This window comes from Carassius carassius, chromosome 36 (genome assembly GCF_963082965.1).
Source record: "Carassius carassius chromosome 36, fCarCar2.1, whole genome shotgun sequence".
Taxonomy (NCBI): Eukaryota; Metazoa; Chordata; class Actinopteri; order Cypriniformes; family Cyprinidae; genus Carassius; species Carassius carassius.
In genome coordinates, this window is record NC_081790.1 from 29,984,769 (window position 1) to 30,000,713 (window position 15,945).

The 15,945-nt window shown below is 43.0% G+C and overlaps 1 protein-coding gene across 1 annotated transcript in view; it reads right to left on the minus strand.

Moving 5' to 3' along the window:
• galnt10 (UDP-N-acetyl-alpha-D-galactosamine:polypeptide N-acetylgalactosaminyltransferase 10 (GalNAc-T10)) overlaps window positions 1-15,113 on the minus strand; it is a 26,290-nt gene extending 11,177 nt beyond the window's left edge. Inside the window, exons 1-4 of the mRNA XM_059526940.1 lie at window positions 14,892-15,113; window positions 5,725-5,815; window positions 5,510-5,648; window positions 4,025-4,191 (exon numbers count right to left, since the gene is read on the minus strand). Coding sequence (XP_059382923.1) covers window positions 4,025-4,191; window positions 5,510-5,648; window positions 5,725-5,815; window positions 14,892-15,038 — 544 coding nt within the window. The 5' untranslated portion in view covers window positions 15,039-15,113. The remainder of the gene's footprint in view (window positions 1-4,024; window positions 4,192-5,509; window positions 5,649-5,724; window positions 5,816-14,891) is intronic.
• Between the last annotated feature and the right edge of the window lie 832 nt (window positions 15,114-15,945).

A 15,945-nucleotide genomic window follows, 5' to 3' on the forward strand; every position in this document is an offset into this window, starting at 1 on the left:
TTCACTGCTCCGGGTGTGTGTTTACAGTGTGTGTTCACTGCTCTGGGTGTGTGTGTGTTCACTGCTCCGGGTGTGTGTTTACGGTGAGTGTTCACTGCTCCGGGTGTGTGTGTGTGTGTGTGTGTTCACTGCTCCGGGTGTGTGTTTACAGTGTGTGTTCACTGCTCCGGGTGTGTGTTTACAGTGTGTGTTCACTGCTCTGGGGGTGTGTGTTTACGGTGTGTTCACTGCTCCGGGTGTGTGTGTGTGGGTGTGTGTTCACTGCTCCGGGTGTGTGTGTGGGTGTGTGTGTGTGTGTTTGTGTGTGTGTTCACTGCTCCGGGTGTGTGTTTACAGTGTGTGTTCACTGCTCCGGGTGTGTGTTTACGGTGTGTGTTCACTGCTCCGGGTGTGTGTGTGGGTGTGTGTTCACTGCTCCGGGTGTGTGTGTGGGTGTGTGTGTGTGTGTTTGTGTGTGTGTTCACTGCTCCGGGTGTGTGTTTACAGTGTGTGTTCACTGCTCCGGGTGTGTGTTTACGGTGTGTGTTCACTGCTCCGGGTGTGTGTGTGTTCACTGCTCCGGGTGTGTGTTTACAGTGTGTGTTCACTGCTCTGGGTGTGTGTTTACGGTGTGTGTTCACTGCTCCGGGTGTGTGTTTACAGTGTGTGTTCACTGCTCTGGGTGTGTGTTTACGGTGTGTGTTCACTGCTCCGGGTGTGTGTTTACAGTGTGTGTTCACTGCTCTGGGTGTGTGTGTGTTCACTGCTCCGGGTGTGTGTTTACGGTGTGTGTTCACTGCTCCGGGTGTGTGTTTACGGTGTGTGTGTGTTCACTGCTCCGGGTGTGTGTGTGTTCACTGCTCCGGGTGTGTGTTTACAGTGTGTGTTCACTGCTCCGGGTGTGTGTGTGTTCACTGCTCTGGGTGTGTGTTTACGGTGTGTGTTCACTGCTCCGGGTGTGTGTTTACGGTGTGTGTTCACTGCTCCGGGTGTGTGTTTACGGTGTGTATTCACTGCTCCGGGTGTGTGTTTACGGTGTGTGTTCACTGCTCTGGGTGTGTGTGTGTTCACTGCTCTGGGTGTGTGTGTGTTCACTGCTCCGGGTGTGTGTTTACAGTGTGTGTTCACTGCTCCGGGTGTGTGTTTACAGTGTGTGTTCACTGCTCCGGGTGTGTGTTTACGGTGTGTGTTCACTGCTCCGGGTGTGTGTGTGTGTGTTCACTGCTCCGGGTGTGTGTTCACACTGTAGGTTCACTGCTTCGGGTGTGTGTTTACGGTGTGTGTTCACTGCTCCGGGTGTGTGTGTGTGTGTTCACTGCTCCGGGTGTGTGTTTACAGTGTGTGTTCACTGCTCCGGGTGTGTGTGTGTGTGTGTGTGTTCACTGCTCCGGGTGTGTGTTTACAGTGTGTGTTCACTGCTCCGGGTGTGTGTTTACGGTGTGTGTTCACTGCTCCGGGTGTGTGTTTACGATGTGTGTTCACTGCTCCGGGCGTGTGTGTGTGTGTGTGTGTGTGTTCACTGCTCCGGGTGTGTGTTTACGGTGTATGTTCACTGCTCCGGGTGTGTGCTTACAGTGTGTGTTCACTGCTCCGGGTGTGTGTTTACGGTGTGTGTTCACTGCTCCGGGTGTGTGTTTACGGTGTGTGTGTTCACTGCTCCGGGTGTGTGTTTACAGTGTGTGTTCACTGCTCTGGGTGTGTGTGTGTTCACTGCTCCGGGTGTGTGTTTACGGTGAGTGTTCACTGCTCCGAGTGTGTGTGTGTGTGTGTTCACTGCTCCGGGTGTGTGTGTGGGTGTGTGTTCACTGCTCCGGGCGTGTGTGTGTGTGTGTGTGTTCACTGCTCCGGGTGTGTGTTTACAGTGTATGTTCACTGCTCCGGGTGTGTGCTTACAGTGTGTGTTCACTGCTCCGGGTGTGTGTTTACGGTGTGTGTTCACTGCTCCGGGTGTGTGTTTACGGTGTGTGTTCACTGCTCCGGGTGTGTGTTTACAGTGTGTGTTCACTGCTCTGGGTGTGTGTGTGTTCACTGCTCCGGGTGTGTGTTTACGGTGAGTGTTCACTGCTCCGGGTGTGTGTGTGTGTGTGTTCACTGCTCCGGGTGTGTGTTTACAGTGTGTGTTCACTGCTCCGGGTGTGTGTTTACAGTGTGTGTTCACTGCTCTGGGGGTGTGTGTTTACGGTGTGTTCACTGCTCCGGGTGTGTGTGTGGGTGTGTGTTCACTGCTCCGGGTGTGTGTGTGGGTGTGTGTGTGTGTGTGTTTGTGTGTGTGTTCACTGCTCCGGGTGTGTGTTTACAGTGTGTGTTCACTGCTCCGGGTGTGTGTTTACGGTGTGTGTTCACTGCTCCGGGTGTGTGTGTGGGTGTGTGTTCACTGCTCCGGGTGTGTGTGTGTGGGTGTGTGTGTGTGTGTTTGTGTGTGTGTTCACTGCTCCGGGTGTGTGTTTACAGTGTGTGTTCACTGCTCCGGGTGTGTGTTTACGGTGTGTGTTCACTGCTCCGGGTGTGTGTGTGTTCACTGCTCCGGGTGTGTGTTTACAGTGTGTGTTCACTGCTCTGGGTGTGTGTTTACGGTGTGTGTTCACTGCTCCGGGTGTGTGTTTACAGTGTGTGTTCACTGCTCTGGGTGTGTGTTTACGGTGTGTGTTCACTGCTCCGGGTGTGTGTTTACAGTGTGTGTTCACTGCTCTGGGTGTGTGTGTGTTCACTGCTCCGGGTGTGTGTTTACGGTGTGTGTTCACTGCTCCGGGTGTGTGTTTACGGTGTGTGTTCACTGCTCCGGGTGTGTGTTTACAGTGTGTGTTCACTGCTCTGGGTGTGTGTGTGTTCACTGCTCCGGGTGTGTGTTCACGGTGTGTTCACTTCTCACTGCTGTGTGTGTGTCCACTTGGATAGGTTAAATGCAGAGCACCAATTCCGAGTATGGGGCAAAGGTCAAGAGCTCATGATATGAGTGAGTGCAGGTACAACTTCTTCAGATAAGTTATACTCCGGGTACTGTCAGTTCTCAGGTGAACCATCGTGATGCAGCAAACCGAAATGTGTGTCGCACAAATTCTGTTCCTCAAATAAAACCATTGTGTGACCTTTGAAGACTGTGGATGGAGCTTAAAATATTGAAGCGTCTTCCTTTCTCAATGTTGAATCCACCAATGAAAAGAGATGTGATGTGATTTTTGCATTTTGATATACTGTGATATATTGTGATATATAGTGATATCATGTGATATACTGTATTGTATATACTGTATATACTGTGATATCTATATTGTGATGCATTATGATATACTGCATTGTGATATTTTGTGATATTTTTCGATGCATTGTGATATATTGTGATGCATAGTGATATATTATGATGTGTTGTGATATTTGTGATGAACAGTGATATGCTGTGATGAATTGTGGAACATTGTGATATATTGTGATGTGATTTATTGTTATGCATAGTAAAAATATTGTGATATATTGTGATGCATTGTGATGTCTTTGTATCACAGCTGACATACCCAGCATTAATACTGTATAGACAAACATGTTATTTATCAAATGTGCTATCATCACATTTGATTCAGTCCATATTTCTGTTTAAAAAATGTTGGTTTTCTGCAGTATTTGCAGTGCCAGTATTTCAGTGTTTGTTAACTTCAGTGATGTGACCTGGCATCAATTCCAGACATGAATATAGCTAGGACGAGTGAGATGAAACCCAAAAACTGAAATATGTTTTCATGCTTGATTAAAACAAGAGACAGCCCTCATAAGGACTCATGGAGAGTCATGGAGAGAGGATTATGGCTATCATAATCTGACCCTGATGCAAACATGTGACGCAGTACAGACACGGGGACAAACCAGGATCATCCTAGAAACAGCAGCTCACAATCTGTCACACAAATCAAATACGCTGGCGGACTTACACGAGATGACAAGTTAAGATTGATGTACAGCTTGGTTTTATCGTGTTTCTGATGATGATTCTCCTGCACATGCGCTGTGCAGACTCACTCTGAATGAAGCGCTGACGGATGCTGAAGGCTCGTACCTTTGTCGCTGAAGTCGTCCACGAGGATGATCTCGGCGATGAGCTGTGGCGGCGAGCGGTTCAGGACGCTGTGAACGGTGCGCAGCAGAGACGACCAGCCCTCATTATGGAAGGGGATGATGATGCTGGTGTTAGGAAGATCTTCTGTGTACAGCTTCGTCTTACAGCTGCCACAAACAAACACAGCTGCATTAGTGTGACACACACACTCGTGACAGACATACAGTCACAGCTTGATGCTATGCTTTCGTTTGGAACTATTTTGAATTATTTCCACACTTACGTTACTGATATAAATGATAAAAACCTCTGCATTGAATCTATAGCACACGGTGATCACATGTGCTGACAGTCTAATTAAAACATCAGTCACATTCCTTCAGTGCTGTTAGACTGACACAGGCCAGGCTAAAACTTCAAAAGCATCAAGAATATGACATTCTTTGGATCATTTTAGCCATTTGTAGTGACTGGGGAGGACTCAACACTGTCTACGGAGGTAGACAAGGCCCTGGTTATAAAAAATGCCACCAGTTCTCTTGTCCCAACCCCTTCATTCACACTCTGGTTAAACTGGTTCGTCCATTACTGTAAATATATTCTGACGTGGAACCGGAATCGTATTTGACAAGTCAAACTGACACACATCAGACATCTCACAGCGACCGCAACCGATCACTATTACAACCTAAATAAAAGGCCGATGCTTTCAAAATAAATGTGCCCCTGGAGCACAAAACAGGTCATAAGGCTCAGTTGTGTTGTTTGATAGGAGAAGACAATATCTGTCTGAGATACAACTATTATAAATCTGGAATCTGAGGGAGCAAAAACATCTAAATATTGATAAAATCACTTTTAAAGTTGTTCAAATGAAGATTTTAGCAATGTATTTTACTAATCAAAAATTAAGTTTAGATATATTTACAGTAGGAAATTTACAAAATATCTTCATGGAGCATGATCTTAATATCCTAATGATTTTTGGCATAAAAGAGAAATGTTTAATTTTGACCCATACAATGTATTTTTGGCGATGGCTACAAATACACCTGTGCTACTGATCTTGTATTGTATTTGTTTAACTCTCACCGCTGGATTGTGGCCTGGACAGAGAGCAGTTCAGTGTCACCTGTCCTACAGTAAAACCAGAGCACACCCACATCCACAAACTGAGCTGGGACTCGAGAGATACCCACCAAACCACTTTAACAACAGTTTCAGATTTTAGAGCTGAGCAGGACTTGTAGAAATGTATACTGACAACAGAAATATTCAAGACTTCTCCAGAACTAAATATCACAGTTATATGTATATGATAAAAAAACTAAGACATTGTTGGCCTGTTGTAGTCATAGTGTACTACTGTTGTGCTCTACACAGTGACTTGAGTGGAGCATCTGCTGTTGATGTACAGTAATGTGTGCAGACTACAGAAGTCATGACAGATGTGTTAGATTGAAGAGGGACAGGAGAGTGGCTCACTTCGGGTGTCTGATGTCAGGCAGGGATCTGTTGAGGGCGATGCGATTGCTGACAAATATGTTGAATCCATTCTCCCTGTAGGCCTGGTCCACACGGTCCGAGTCGGTCAGTGGATACGGCCTGCCCTGCTCGCCGACACCTTCAACACACCTCAGCGTTACCATCACAGTCATCACAGTCCAGCTCCATCATGCTTCATGCATCACGTCACGCACCTGAACGTGCCGCTTCGCTCTTCATCAGTGCATAGTCATGCCAGTCCTTTCTCCGACTGCCGTCTTTCTGCACTTGGTGTCTGTTTAATTGCTGAAAACACATAAAGCATGTGATGTTATGAGGAAGACTGTGTGCTAGTCTTTGTAATGGATTAGTTGTGAAGCAGTAAAGAGGACCGAGAGAAAGAACAACCCTTGTGACTAAACATGGAACCAAACAAACACCAAACACTTTTACAAAACACCAGAACCCATGATGAATGAATGATTGAAACTATGCTAGTTCTTAGTTAAGGCCAGTTGTAAGAACTATGTTACCTGTATAAAGAGTCTGCATGAAACCCTTAGCAAGTCTAAAAATGATGTCTGATTACTAATTTCTGTTCTATTGAAGTATGATGATTGATCAGTGGAGCTGTAAAGGGTCATGAATCCCCTCTCATTCTGTGACTGAACTTTCTGAGCTGGTCGTTTGTCCTATAGCTTCTCTACTCTTCTTCTACACACTCAAAAGATCTACATTTTCTCCACAAAAAGAGTACATGCTTTAGGCCAGGGTGTAGTGTAAGTAGGTGAATTGGGACGCAGTTTCCTGCTATGTGTCTGATTTTTAAATGTAAACACTGTTCACAGCCACACCTCTTTTAATAACAAGCACGTCCCAAAACCTTGACAATGAAGCAGAGCAGTGGTAAATCGGATGAGTGAATGATCAGGAATGGAAAAGCTGTTTGTGTGGACAAGGTAACATGAAAATGTTCTTCCAGGTGTAATAGTGTGTGTGTGTGTGTGTGTGTGTGTGTGTGTGTGTGTGTGTGTGTGTGTGTGTGTGTGTGTGTGTGTGTGTGTGTGTGTGTGTGAGGGATGGATGCACCTGCTGAAGCTCGGGAAACAGAGACACTATCAGACCAGCAGCCCGGACCAGAGCCTAAACAACACTGCCTTTCAACAACAGCAAGTACAGCCTTCCCTATAAATACCAGCTCTTCCCATCATCTTCATCCTGACAGCAGCACTACAGGAATATATACATATATCTGTAATCCTCATATCATTCCAAACCCACATAGCACTAATGAGGGAATTTAGAATGTATGTCTCCCAGGCTTAAAAAAAGTATCTTCCATAATGTACTTAACTCTTTCCCTGCCAAACACTTTTAAAGAGATTTGTACTTTAAGGCTGTCACTATCGATTATTTTGGCAATCGAGTAATCTGTCAATTAATCTGATGATTAATCGGATAATTATAGTTACATTTTTGTTGTAATTAAAACAGACCTAAGCGAAGAATAGCATTGAAAATGAAAAAAACTGTAGAGTTAAACTACATTACACATTATAGCAAATGCCATCAGAAAGAGCCAATGGCTTGATGATTGTTTTACACTTCACTGAAATAGAATACTCGAATAAATCGTTGCATCCCTAATAAAAATAGATTTCTTTTAAATAATGCCTTTCTGCAAACTGAGGGTAGGATAATAAAAAATATAGCCCATCACCAGTGCTTAATTTGTAAATTGCGAGGTCCCAGAACAAAGCGGGGTAACGGATCCGGCACGTGATTACAGGAGGGAGAGGTAAGAGTGATGTTAAGAGCGTGCACCAGATGCATTTAGGGTCTGTAAGGTCATGAAAATGCCATGCGATTTTAAAACAACAATTTCCAGGCCTATAAACGTTTTGAAAAAGTTGTGGAATTTTATTTTTCAAATCTCTGTGTAATAGTTATATTTAATCAGGTCCTACATTTCAGAATCAGAATCGGAACAAATTCCTCGTATGTGTAAACATACCTGGCAATAAAGCTCATTCTGATTCTGATTCTGACATTTCTGTGGGTTTAATAATTCTCGCAGCTTTCAAGTTTATAAAAAGGTACATTCCTGCATTTATTCAACATAGCTTGTAGGTTTGAATAATAAAATAAAGCCACACAAACAAGATTCAATCAGTCATCATAAACCAACTCTCTCGGAGCGCTTCTCATCAGCGCATCTGTCTGCACTTCAGCGACACAAGACTCACTCGCATTTCGATCAGGACAGCTGTCAGAACTGCCACTTGACTTGACTAATCGGGTAAATTGTTGCATTGTCACGAAAATGTATAATTTGCACACCTCTTAAGTATTTTAAGCCATTTGGTACTCGCGCGCTCCACATGCTGTATTAGGCTCTGTGCCCTCAGTCACATCCAAAGCTCGCGCGTATCAAGCCGCCTCGCGAGTGTTAGCCAGAGGTGGGTAGAGTACCCAAAAACTGTACTCAAGTAAAAGTAAAAGTACTTCTAGAAATATTTACTCAAGTAAAAGTAAAAGTACTAGTCTTGAATAGTTACTTGAGTAAGAGTAAAAGAGTATCGGATAAAAAATCTACTCAAGTAGTTAGTTACTAGTTACTTTGGGTCATATATACTGAGCCTATTTTTATTTAGATATATAGATAAAATGTATGTAATGTATCTGTGCGTGTATAAATGTATATATTTCATCAGCCTTTACTCCAATTTATGTAATTTATTATAAAACCCTGTCTGTTTACTTAAGTAACAGATATAGGTGTCATGCCATAACATATTTTTAATACGACTGACTTTATATTAAATGTGAATTTAACATTAAAAGTTAATGTGATATAAATATTGCTACTAATCTTTCATTGTTCAGAAAGAGAGCAAATAACATTTACATTATTAAAGATCATTTTCACTGACAGTCTAGATTTCAATCACTCTCAGAAACTCCCATTAAAATCACTGAAACTGTTAACACTGTGAAATCAATATCTTAATTAAAGATTCGTACACACATCTGCACTTTGTTGTTCCTGCGAGAGAATTCGCCAGAAAGAGGTATTCAGTCAGTGAGCGAGTGAAGGAAGCACCGGCATTTTAGCGATGACTCATCTGAACGCCTCTGATTGGCCAATGCTTTAATAAGCTCAAAAGAATCATGTGTGATTGGTTATAATGCGCAGCGCTGTATAAACGCATCTATCTCTGGCTCAGCGCCCGCAAGCAATCACAGATCTGAATTTAGCAGCTGATAATATGACTCGCTGAACGTACTCGCTGCGGTGTGACTGTATTAAAATTAATTAAATCTTAATCGACTATTTTTTGTCTTTTGGAAGCTGCATTCAACTTGACTCCCCTCTGTTATAAGCCACACACATACAACAAACTAATGTCACAGTGGTATCGTGTACTGTAATCGAATGTAGCCCAAGTTATTACCTGTTAAACAGTAGACAGCACACGCGGTGTTCATCTAATAAGGATCTCCATCGCTAGCAAATAATAGCCTTTGCAGATTTGCTTTCAATTCAGTGCAGTTCCAGCCCCAATATTTACTCAAGTAAGAGTATAAAGTACCCATCTTTAAATGTACTCCGAAAAGTATTAGTTACCCCAAAAAATTACTCAAGTAAATGTAACGAAGTAAATGTAACTCGTTACTACCCACCTCTGGTGTTAGCCTTTATAAGATACATATATAAGCCTATATGCAGTGCATTATATGCTATCATCACCTTTTACAGGCTATATAACGTTTATAGTTGCTATACGGGCGCTTAGTTTTTCTTGTTGTTTAGTAAACTTGGCCAATGTCTCATGATATAAACGATAAAGGGGTTTCGCTTAGAGCTTGGGGAGCCAATGGCGTAATGAAGTTTTACTGAAAAGCTCTTTTAAATGCTTATCATTGGTTAAATATTTGTAAAACCCTCTGATTTAAAATAATAATAACGAATTATAATAGAGATATGAATTTTGGTTAATTTTTCACGGCACATATCTGTCTGCCATACGGAAACGCCACCCCTGGAGGAGGGGGATCCGCCAAAATGAGGTGCCGGATTCGATTTCGGAGGTGCCGGATCCGGCTTGTTCCGGTACATCTATGGAGGAATTATTGAGTCAGATTAAAAACTAAAAGTCTAAAACTAAAAGTCTTAAACCACATCTAAAAATCTAAATTTTAAACTTAAAGTCCAAGTCGAAAATTAATTTGGTATTTAGGATTGGGCATTTTCTATTTAGGGTTGGGCATTTGGTCATTTAGCCATTTAGGATTTAGGATTGGGAATTTGGGTATTTAGGATTGGGCATTTAATCATTTAGCCATTTAGGATTGGGGATTTGGGGGTTTAGGATTATTCATGCATTTTACTTCTAGGTTTGTATAAAAAGATGCTCAAGCAAGCGGCAAAACATTTAAACACAATAATTAGCCTACTTTTCTTGTTAAAAAGGGTAACTAAACCCCTGGTCAAGGCCTGACTCCACCCACTGGCAATATCTGAAAAATGCTGAAAAGTGGGCAGATCACAGCGGAGATAGAGGGGACGAACCTAGGGCGGGGCTGAGCGAGTGCGGCGTGAACCCAGTGTTGCCAGACGTACGATAATTATCGTATTTGTACGATAATTTTTACCTCTGTACGATGTATGATCAATAATGAAAAAAATCCCGTAATGTACGATAATTTCAGAATTTTATGAAAATTTAAATCATGGTAGTTGCAGTCATTTGGCTTCTTTTCTCATACACGAAATCGGCTCATTACAGACACTCTTAATGCATTCGTGTGCACCTGAATGCAGGAGATTGCCCTGCTTTAAAGCCAACGAGCACTAGTTGCGGTCCATGACAGCAAGAACCCCTTCAACATCTGGCAACATGCAGGATTCCGATGACAGCGGCTCAGATGTGGAGTTAACTGCACCACGCAGCAACAGCTAAATTCCTTCTTCACTGGATGCGACAAAGCAAGTGTTAAAAATAATTTTAATATGATTTAATTTACGCTGCGATGCAGACAGTCACTGAAAATAAAGGGATAGTATTTTGTCTCAACTCTTTTGACTCATGTACGATAATTTTCTTCCAAATACGATAATTTTGAATTTCTGGTACGATACTTGGACATTTCCAATCTGGCAACACTGCGTGAACCTGAGTGACTGTAATGACGCAAGTAGCTTTGCAACAGAGCGATCATTTGAAGTAGAGGACTTTTCTCCCCCACCTTCACCTGAAGTGGAGGATGTCGAGGTGTCTGTTCATATCAATTCGAGCCGCTGGCTCAAAATGCGTTCTTAACTCCCGCACCGCGTCGCTTTTCAGCGCGAGCTGTGTGGAGAAGCCCATTTCCACCTCCATTGCGTTGGAGAAGCAATCCCGTGTAAAATGCAGTTTGCACACTCCAGCTCTAGGCGGGAACTCGCGGTCTTCCAGGCCAAGTGCATGCAACCAGCAACACTACACCTACGTACCATCCTGACCACTGTACTAAATACAGATAAATCTATGCCAACTTGAAGCTATCCTAACTGATGCAATACTATGCTACTAACTAACTGTGCTTCTAACAATACTAACATTACACTAAAAACTATGCTAATTAGCTACATAGGCTACACAAAATAATCTAAATAACTATATAATTGCTATGCTAAATAGATGCTATAATAGCCTATCCTGGTCGTTTTCAATAATCGCAATTCCAACTCCCGACTCACTACAGTGATTTTGACAGAAAAAGATGCTTTTATACTGCCAAGGGCGTGGTAGCTCGTACCAAGGGGCGTGGTGAGCTGGAAACCGCTTATGTTACCTGCCACCGCAACATCCAATAGGAAAATCAACTGCAGTAGCCACTGTTCAACCTGAAGAGGGCAGCACTCTCTTATTTCAATATTTCTTATTGTAGAAATAAAACACTTTATACTCAAATGTCAAAAAAGTTACTCGAATCAATGAACAGCACTAATAAAGCCCCATTCTTATAGATCATTAACTAAAAAAAGTTAGTTTAGGGGTTTAGTTATTCTTTAAAATTAAAACACCACAGACAGAAACAGTCTCGTGCATTTTGCATTTAAACCTTTATCACATGCAGTTCCACGGGTCTTAATGAACATGTTTTTCAGCTTCCATAAAAGTGAACATATATATTGTTTTCCTTGTTTATCCGCGTTTCCATGTCAATCCATGTTCATTTTTCCCGCGAACAATGTGCTTTCACTTTAATTCAGGGCCTGCAGCACAGCAAAAATAGACTCAGTACGTTAACAATCGCTGCACTGCTGCAGAGCACTGCTCCTTGACACCGCGTGCAGCTGGAATCCGTTAATACGACTGTGTGAAACGTAACACCAGAGCACTGCTGTGTGTACCCCTGTCTATGGTGTACCCTCACCACGCATTAGTGATGTGTCGTTCGTGAACGAATCGTTCTTTTTGAACAAATCTTTTAGGTGAATGAAACGTTCTCGTTCACGCAATCCACTGACTCATATTTCTCGTTCACTGAAGTTCCTCCCTCCACAGCAGCGCGGCGCTATAAGCAGCACATGCACAGCTCGGTGAACCATTTCATCCTGTCAAAGAGTCACTCAACCTCGTGACGAAGCATGTGATTTGTTGAATGTAGTGAACGAATACGCCCTTCAATGATCGAGTTTCATATGAGTCTGAACGAGATCTAGCGTTCGTGAACGAAATGACTGAACTGGTAGACATCATTCGCGAACGAGTTAAATGAACTGACAAGTCGATTGTGAATGAAATGAACTGATCCATAGCTTATCTCGTTAATGAAAGAAATTAATGAGAGTAAACTGGGTTAGTCTGCCATGTCAATCTCGCAAAATGCAAAGCGCAGTCATAGGTACTGTGCACATATGCTTGTTTTGATATTTAGCATACACAACTCCACGTTTAATCACCGATTTATGAATGTGAATATATAATAAACAAACTATCTGACCAAACAATTAAAATGATAATTAGGCAAGAAAACCTCGTGCTTTGTTCATCTGAACAACTTAATTAGACTTTATATATTGAATGCGATTATGCACACATTTTAATAAAGCCAGATTTTTGTAACAACTGAATACGTTTGTTGACTTAAGACATAACACATAATACACTCTTTTTTGCCACCTGCTGGCATATTTTGTGTAATACGAAGAAATGATCACTGAACGAATCAGTGAACGATTCTGAACGAATCATTTTGGTGAACGAACTGAAAATGAACGAATCTCTTGAAAGAATCATAATTTCCACCACTACCACGCATCGCAGTCGCTGCTTAGAAGTGCAACATTGTAAAGGGTCCGTCTGAAACAGTGTCTCGTGGCCGCGGCGCAGCATAACGTTCGTTGCGAACGTTGAGTAATTAAATACACCGGTATGGCGGTATATTCAAAATTAAAATCGTAACGAAAATATACACCGCTTTTCGGTATGAACTGGTTTACCGCCCAGCACTAACACATCCCATCACACATCCGCCCATCACACACCTGCCCAACACACATTTACCCATCACACATCCGCCCATCACACACACGCCAAACACACATCCTCCCATCACACAAACGCCAAACACACAACATCCCATCACATACACGCCAAACACACATCATCCCATCACACACACGCCAAACACACATCATCCCATCACACACACGCCAAACACACATCATCCCATCACATACACGCCAAACACACATCCTCCCATCACACAAACGCCAAACACACATCATCCCATCACACACACGCCAAACACACATCATCCCATCACACACACGCCAAACACACATCATCCCATCACACACACGCCAAACACACATCATCCCATCACACACACGCCAAACACACATCATCGCATCACACACACGCCAAACACACATCATCCAATTACACACATGCCAAACACACATCATCCCATCATACACACACTAAACACACATCATTGCATCACACATGAGCCCATCACACACCCACTCAACACACATGAGCCCATCACACACCCGCCCAACACAAATCATCCCATCACACACCCACCCAACACACATCATCCCATCACACACCCGCCCAACAAAAATCATCCAATCACACACCAGCCCAACACATATCATCCCATCACACACCCATCCATCACACACCCGCCCAACACACATCATCCCATCACACACACGCCACACATATCATCCCATCACACACGCCCATCACACATCATCCCATCATACACACACCAAACACACATCATTGCATCACACATGATCCCATCACACACCCACTCAACACACAACATCCCAACACACATCATCCCATCACACACACGCCAAACACACATCATCCCATCACACACACGCCAAACACACATCATCCCATCACACACCCACCCAACACATATCATCCCATCACACACCCAACCAACACACATCCCATCACACACCCAACCAACCAACACACATCATCCCATCACACACCCACCCAACACACATCATCCCATCACACACCCACCCAACACACATCAACCCATCACACACATGCCAAACACTCAACATCCCATATCACACACGGCAAACACACATCATCCCATCACACACACGCCAAACACACATCATCCCATCACACATGCCAAACACACACCCACCCAACACACATCAACCCATCACACACATGCCAAACACACAACATCCCATCACACACATGCCAAACACACATAATCCCATCACACACATGCCAAACACACATCATCCCATCACACACGCCAAACACACATCATCCCATCACACACATCATCCCATCACACACCCACTCAACACACATCACTCCATCATACACACGTCAAACACACATCATCACATCACACATGTAAAGTGACTTATAAATGAAGACAATGGAAGCAATCAAAAACAACAAAAGAGCAACAATATGCAAGTGCAGGTTAATGTTAATAATTCTATTAAACCCAAGAACCATAAAGAAGTAAACAAGTTTAATGTTTGTTTTATCTGAATGTGAAGAATATTGTATGTACTACTAGGTATAAGTGTTTTAATGTCCATGACAGAATTACACATCATTTATTCTCCAATAACGTCTAAAGTCAATTTGTTATCAGTCTGTGAACTTTGTTCAAAAGAACCATATTATTACTGATCAACCAATAACTTACCAGCACGTTGATAAGCCTGTGAACAGCGCGATAAAGCGACGCGTTCTAGTCAACTGACGCTTAGGCGGAAAAAGAAGTCAAAAACTCTCCTAGCCACGTAGCACTGCCATCAACGAAAGAGTTTCTGCTGTGTGATGTTGTAAGCTCAGAGTGTATGAGTGCTTTACGAGCGCTGTAGTACCTGTGCGCGCGAGAGTGCGCCGGCGTCCGCGGAGCTGTCAATCATTCGCTCGAGAGACGCGGACCACAAGCCGACGCTCGGCAGGAACAGAAAGACCAACAGCAGCAGCAGCGCGATCTGCAGCAGTCTCTTCTGCTTTCGCCGCATCTCGGAGTCTCTCTCTGGCGCTTCTGTGTCCTTACATGTATCAACACAAACTCACAAAGTCCCTAACTTCTCTCTCTCTCTCTCGTCAGAACTTCCGCGATCCTGGACTGAACCACTTCATCTCCGCGAGCGGGGAGTCCTTCCAGCACCAAACTCACTTAATATGACTTTAAAAATACAACATGCACGCTTATTTCGCCGGAATCCTGTTAAAGATGCACTGAAATATAGTTACTTTAAAACGGGTGTTTACTGATTTCCCCTCTTATACTTGACCGAGCTGGGTCTGAGCAGCTCCCTGTTAATGGAACGGAACGCAAGTTGCTCTTTTATGAATGAAGCAGTGGCTGTATATTTACGCTGTTTTAGTTCATTAGCAGACATCCCACCCTGCAAAATAATACATAATAAATGTATGGTTTATAAATGCACATATATTATAAACATAAATTATTGTATATTTATTACATGTGTTATACATTATTAGTATATAAGTAGAAGAACAATGACCCAAGAAGCAGTCACAGTTTACCAGAGGAAAAGAGTTTGTTAACAAAATCAGTAGACGTATGAAAAGGCCAGTTTGACCAAATGTCTGTAATTCTGCTGGAAGGTGTAAGAATCACTAGTCTGTCCCGACCCAGATTCCTCTCCACAATATGTTTGATCAGGCTCATTTCCCAAAATGGCTTAATTATTATAGAGAAGAAGAAAGTCAACAGTTATGTTGTTTGTTTGTAGATCATCCTGAGCAAATGGTGACTGACTGTAGAATGGGACAGGTGTGGGACACTGAGGACTGTCACGACTAGGCTACCTGGCTCACAGTAGCAATGACATAGGGAAGACCACAAAGCGTGTTAACGTAAAATCCAAAATAATTTATTAAAACATTAAATTATGCAAT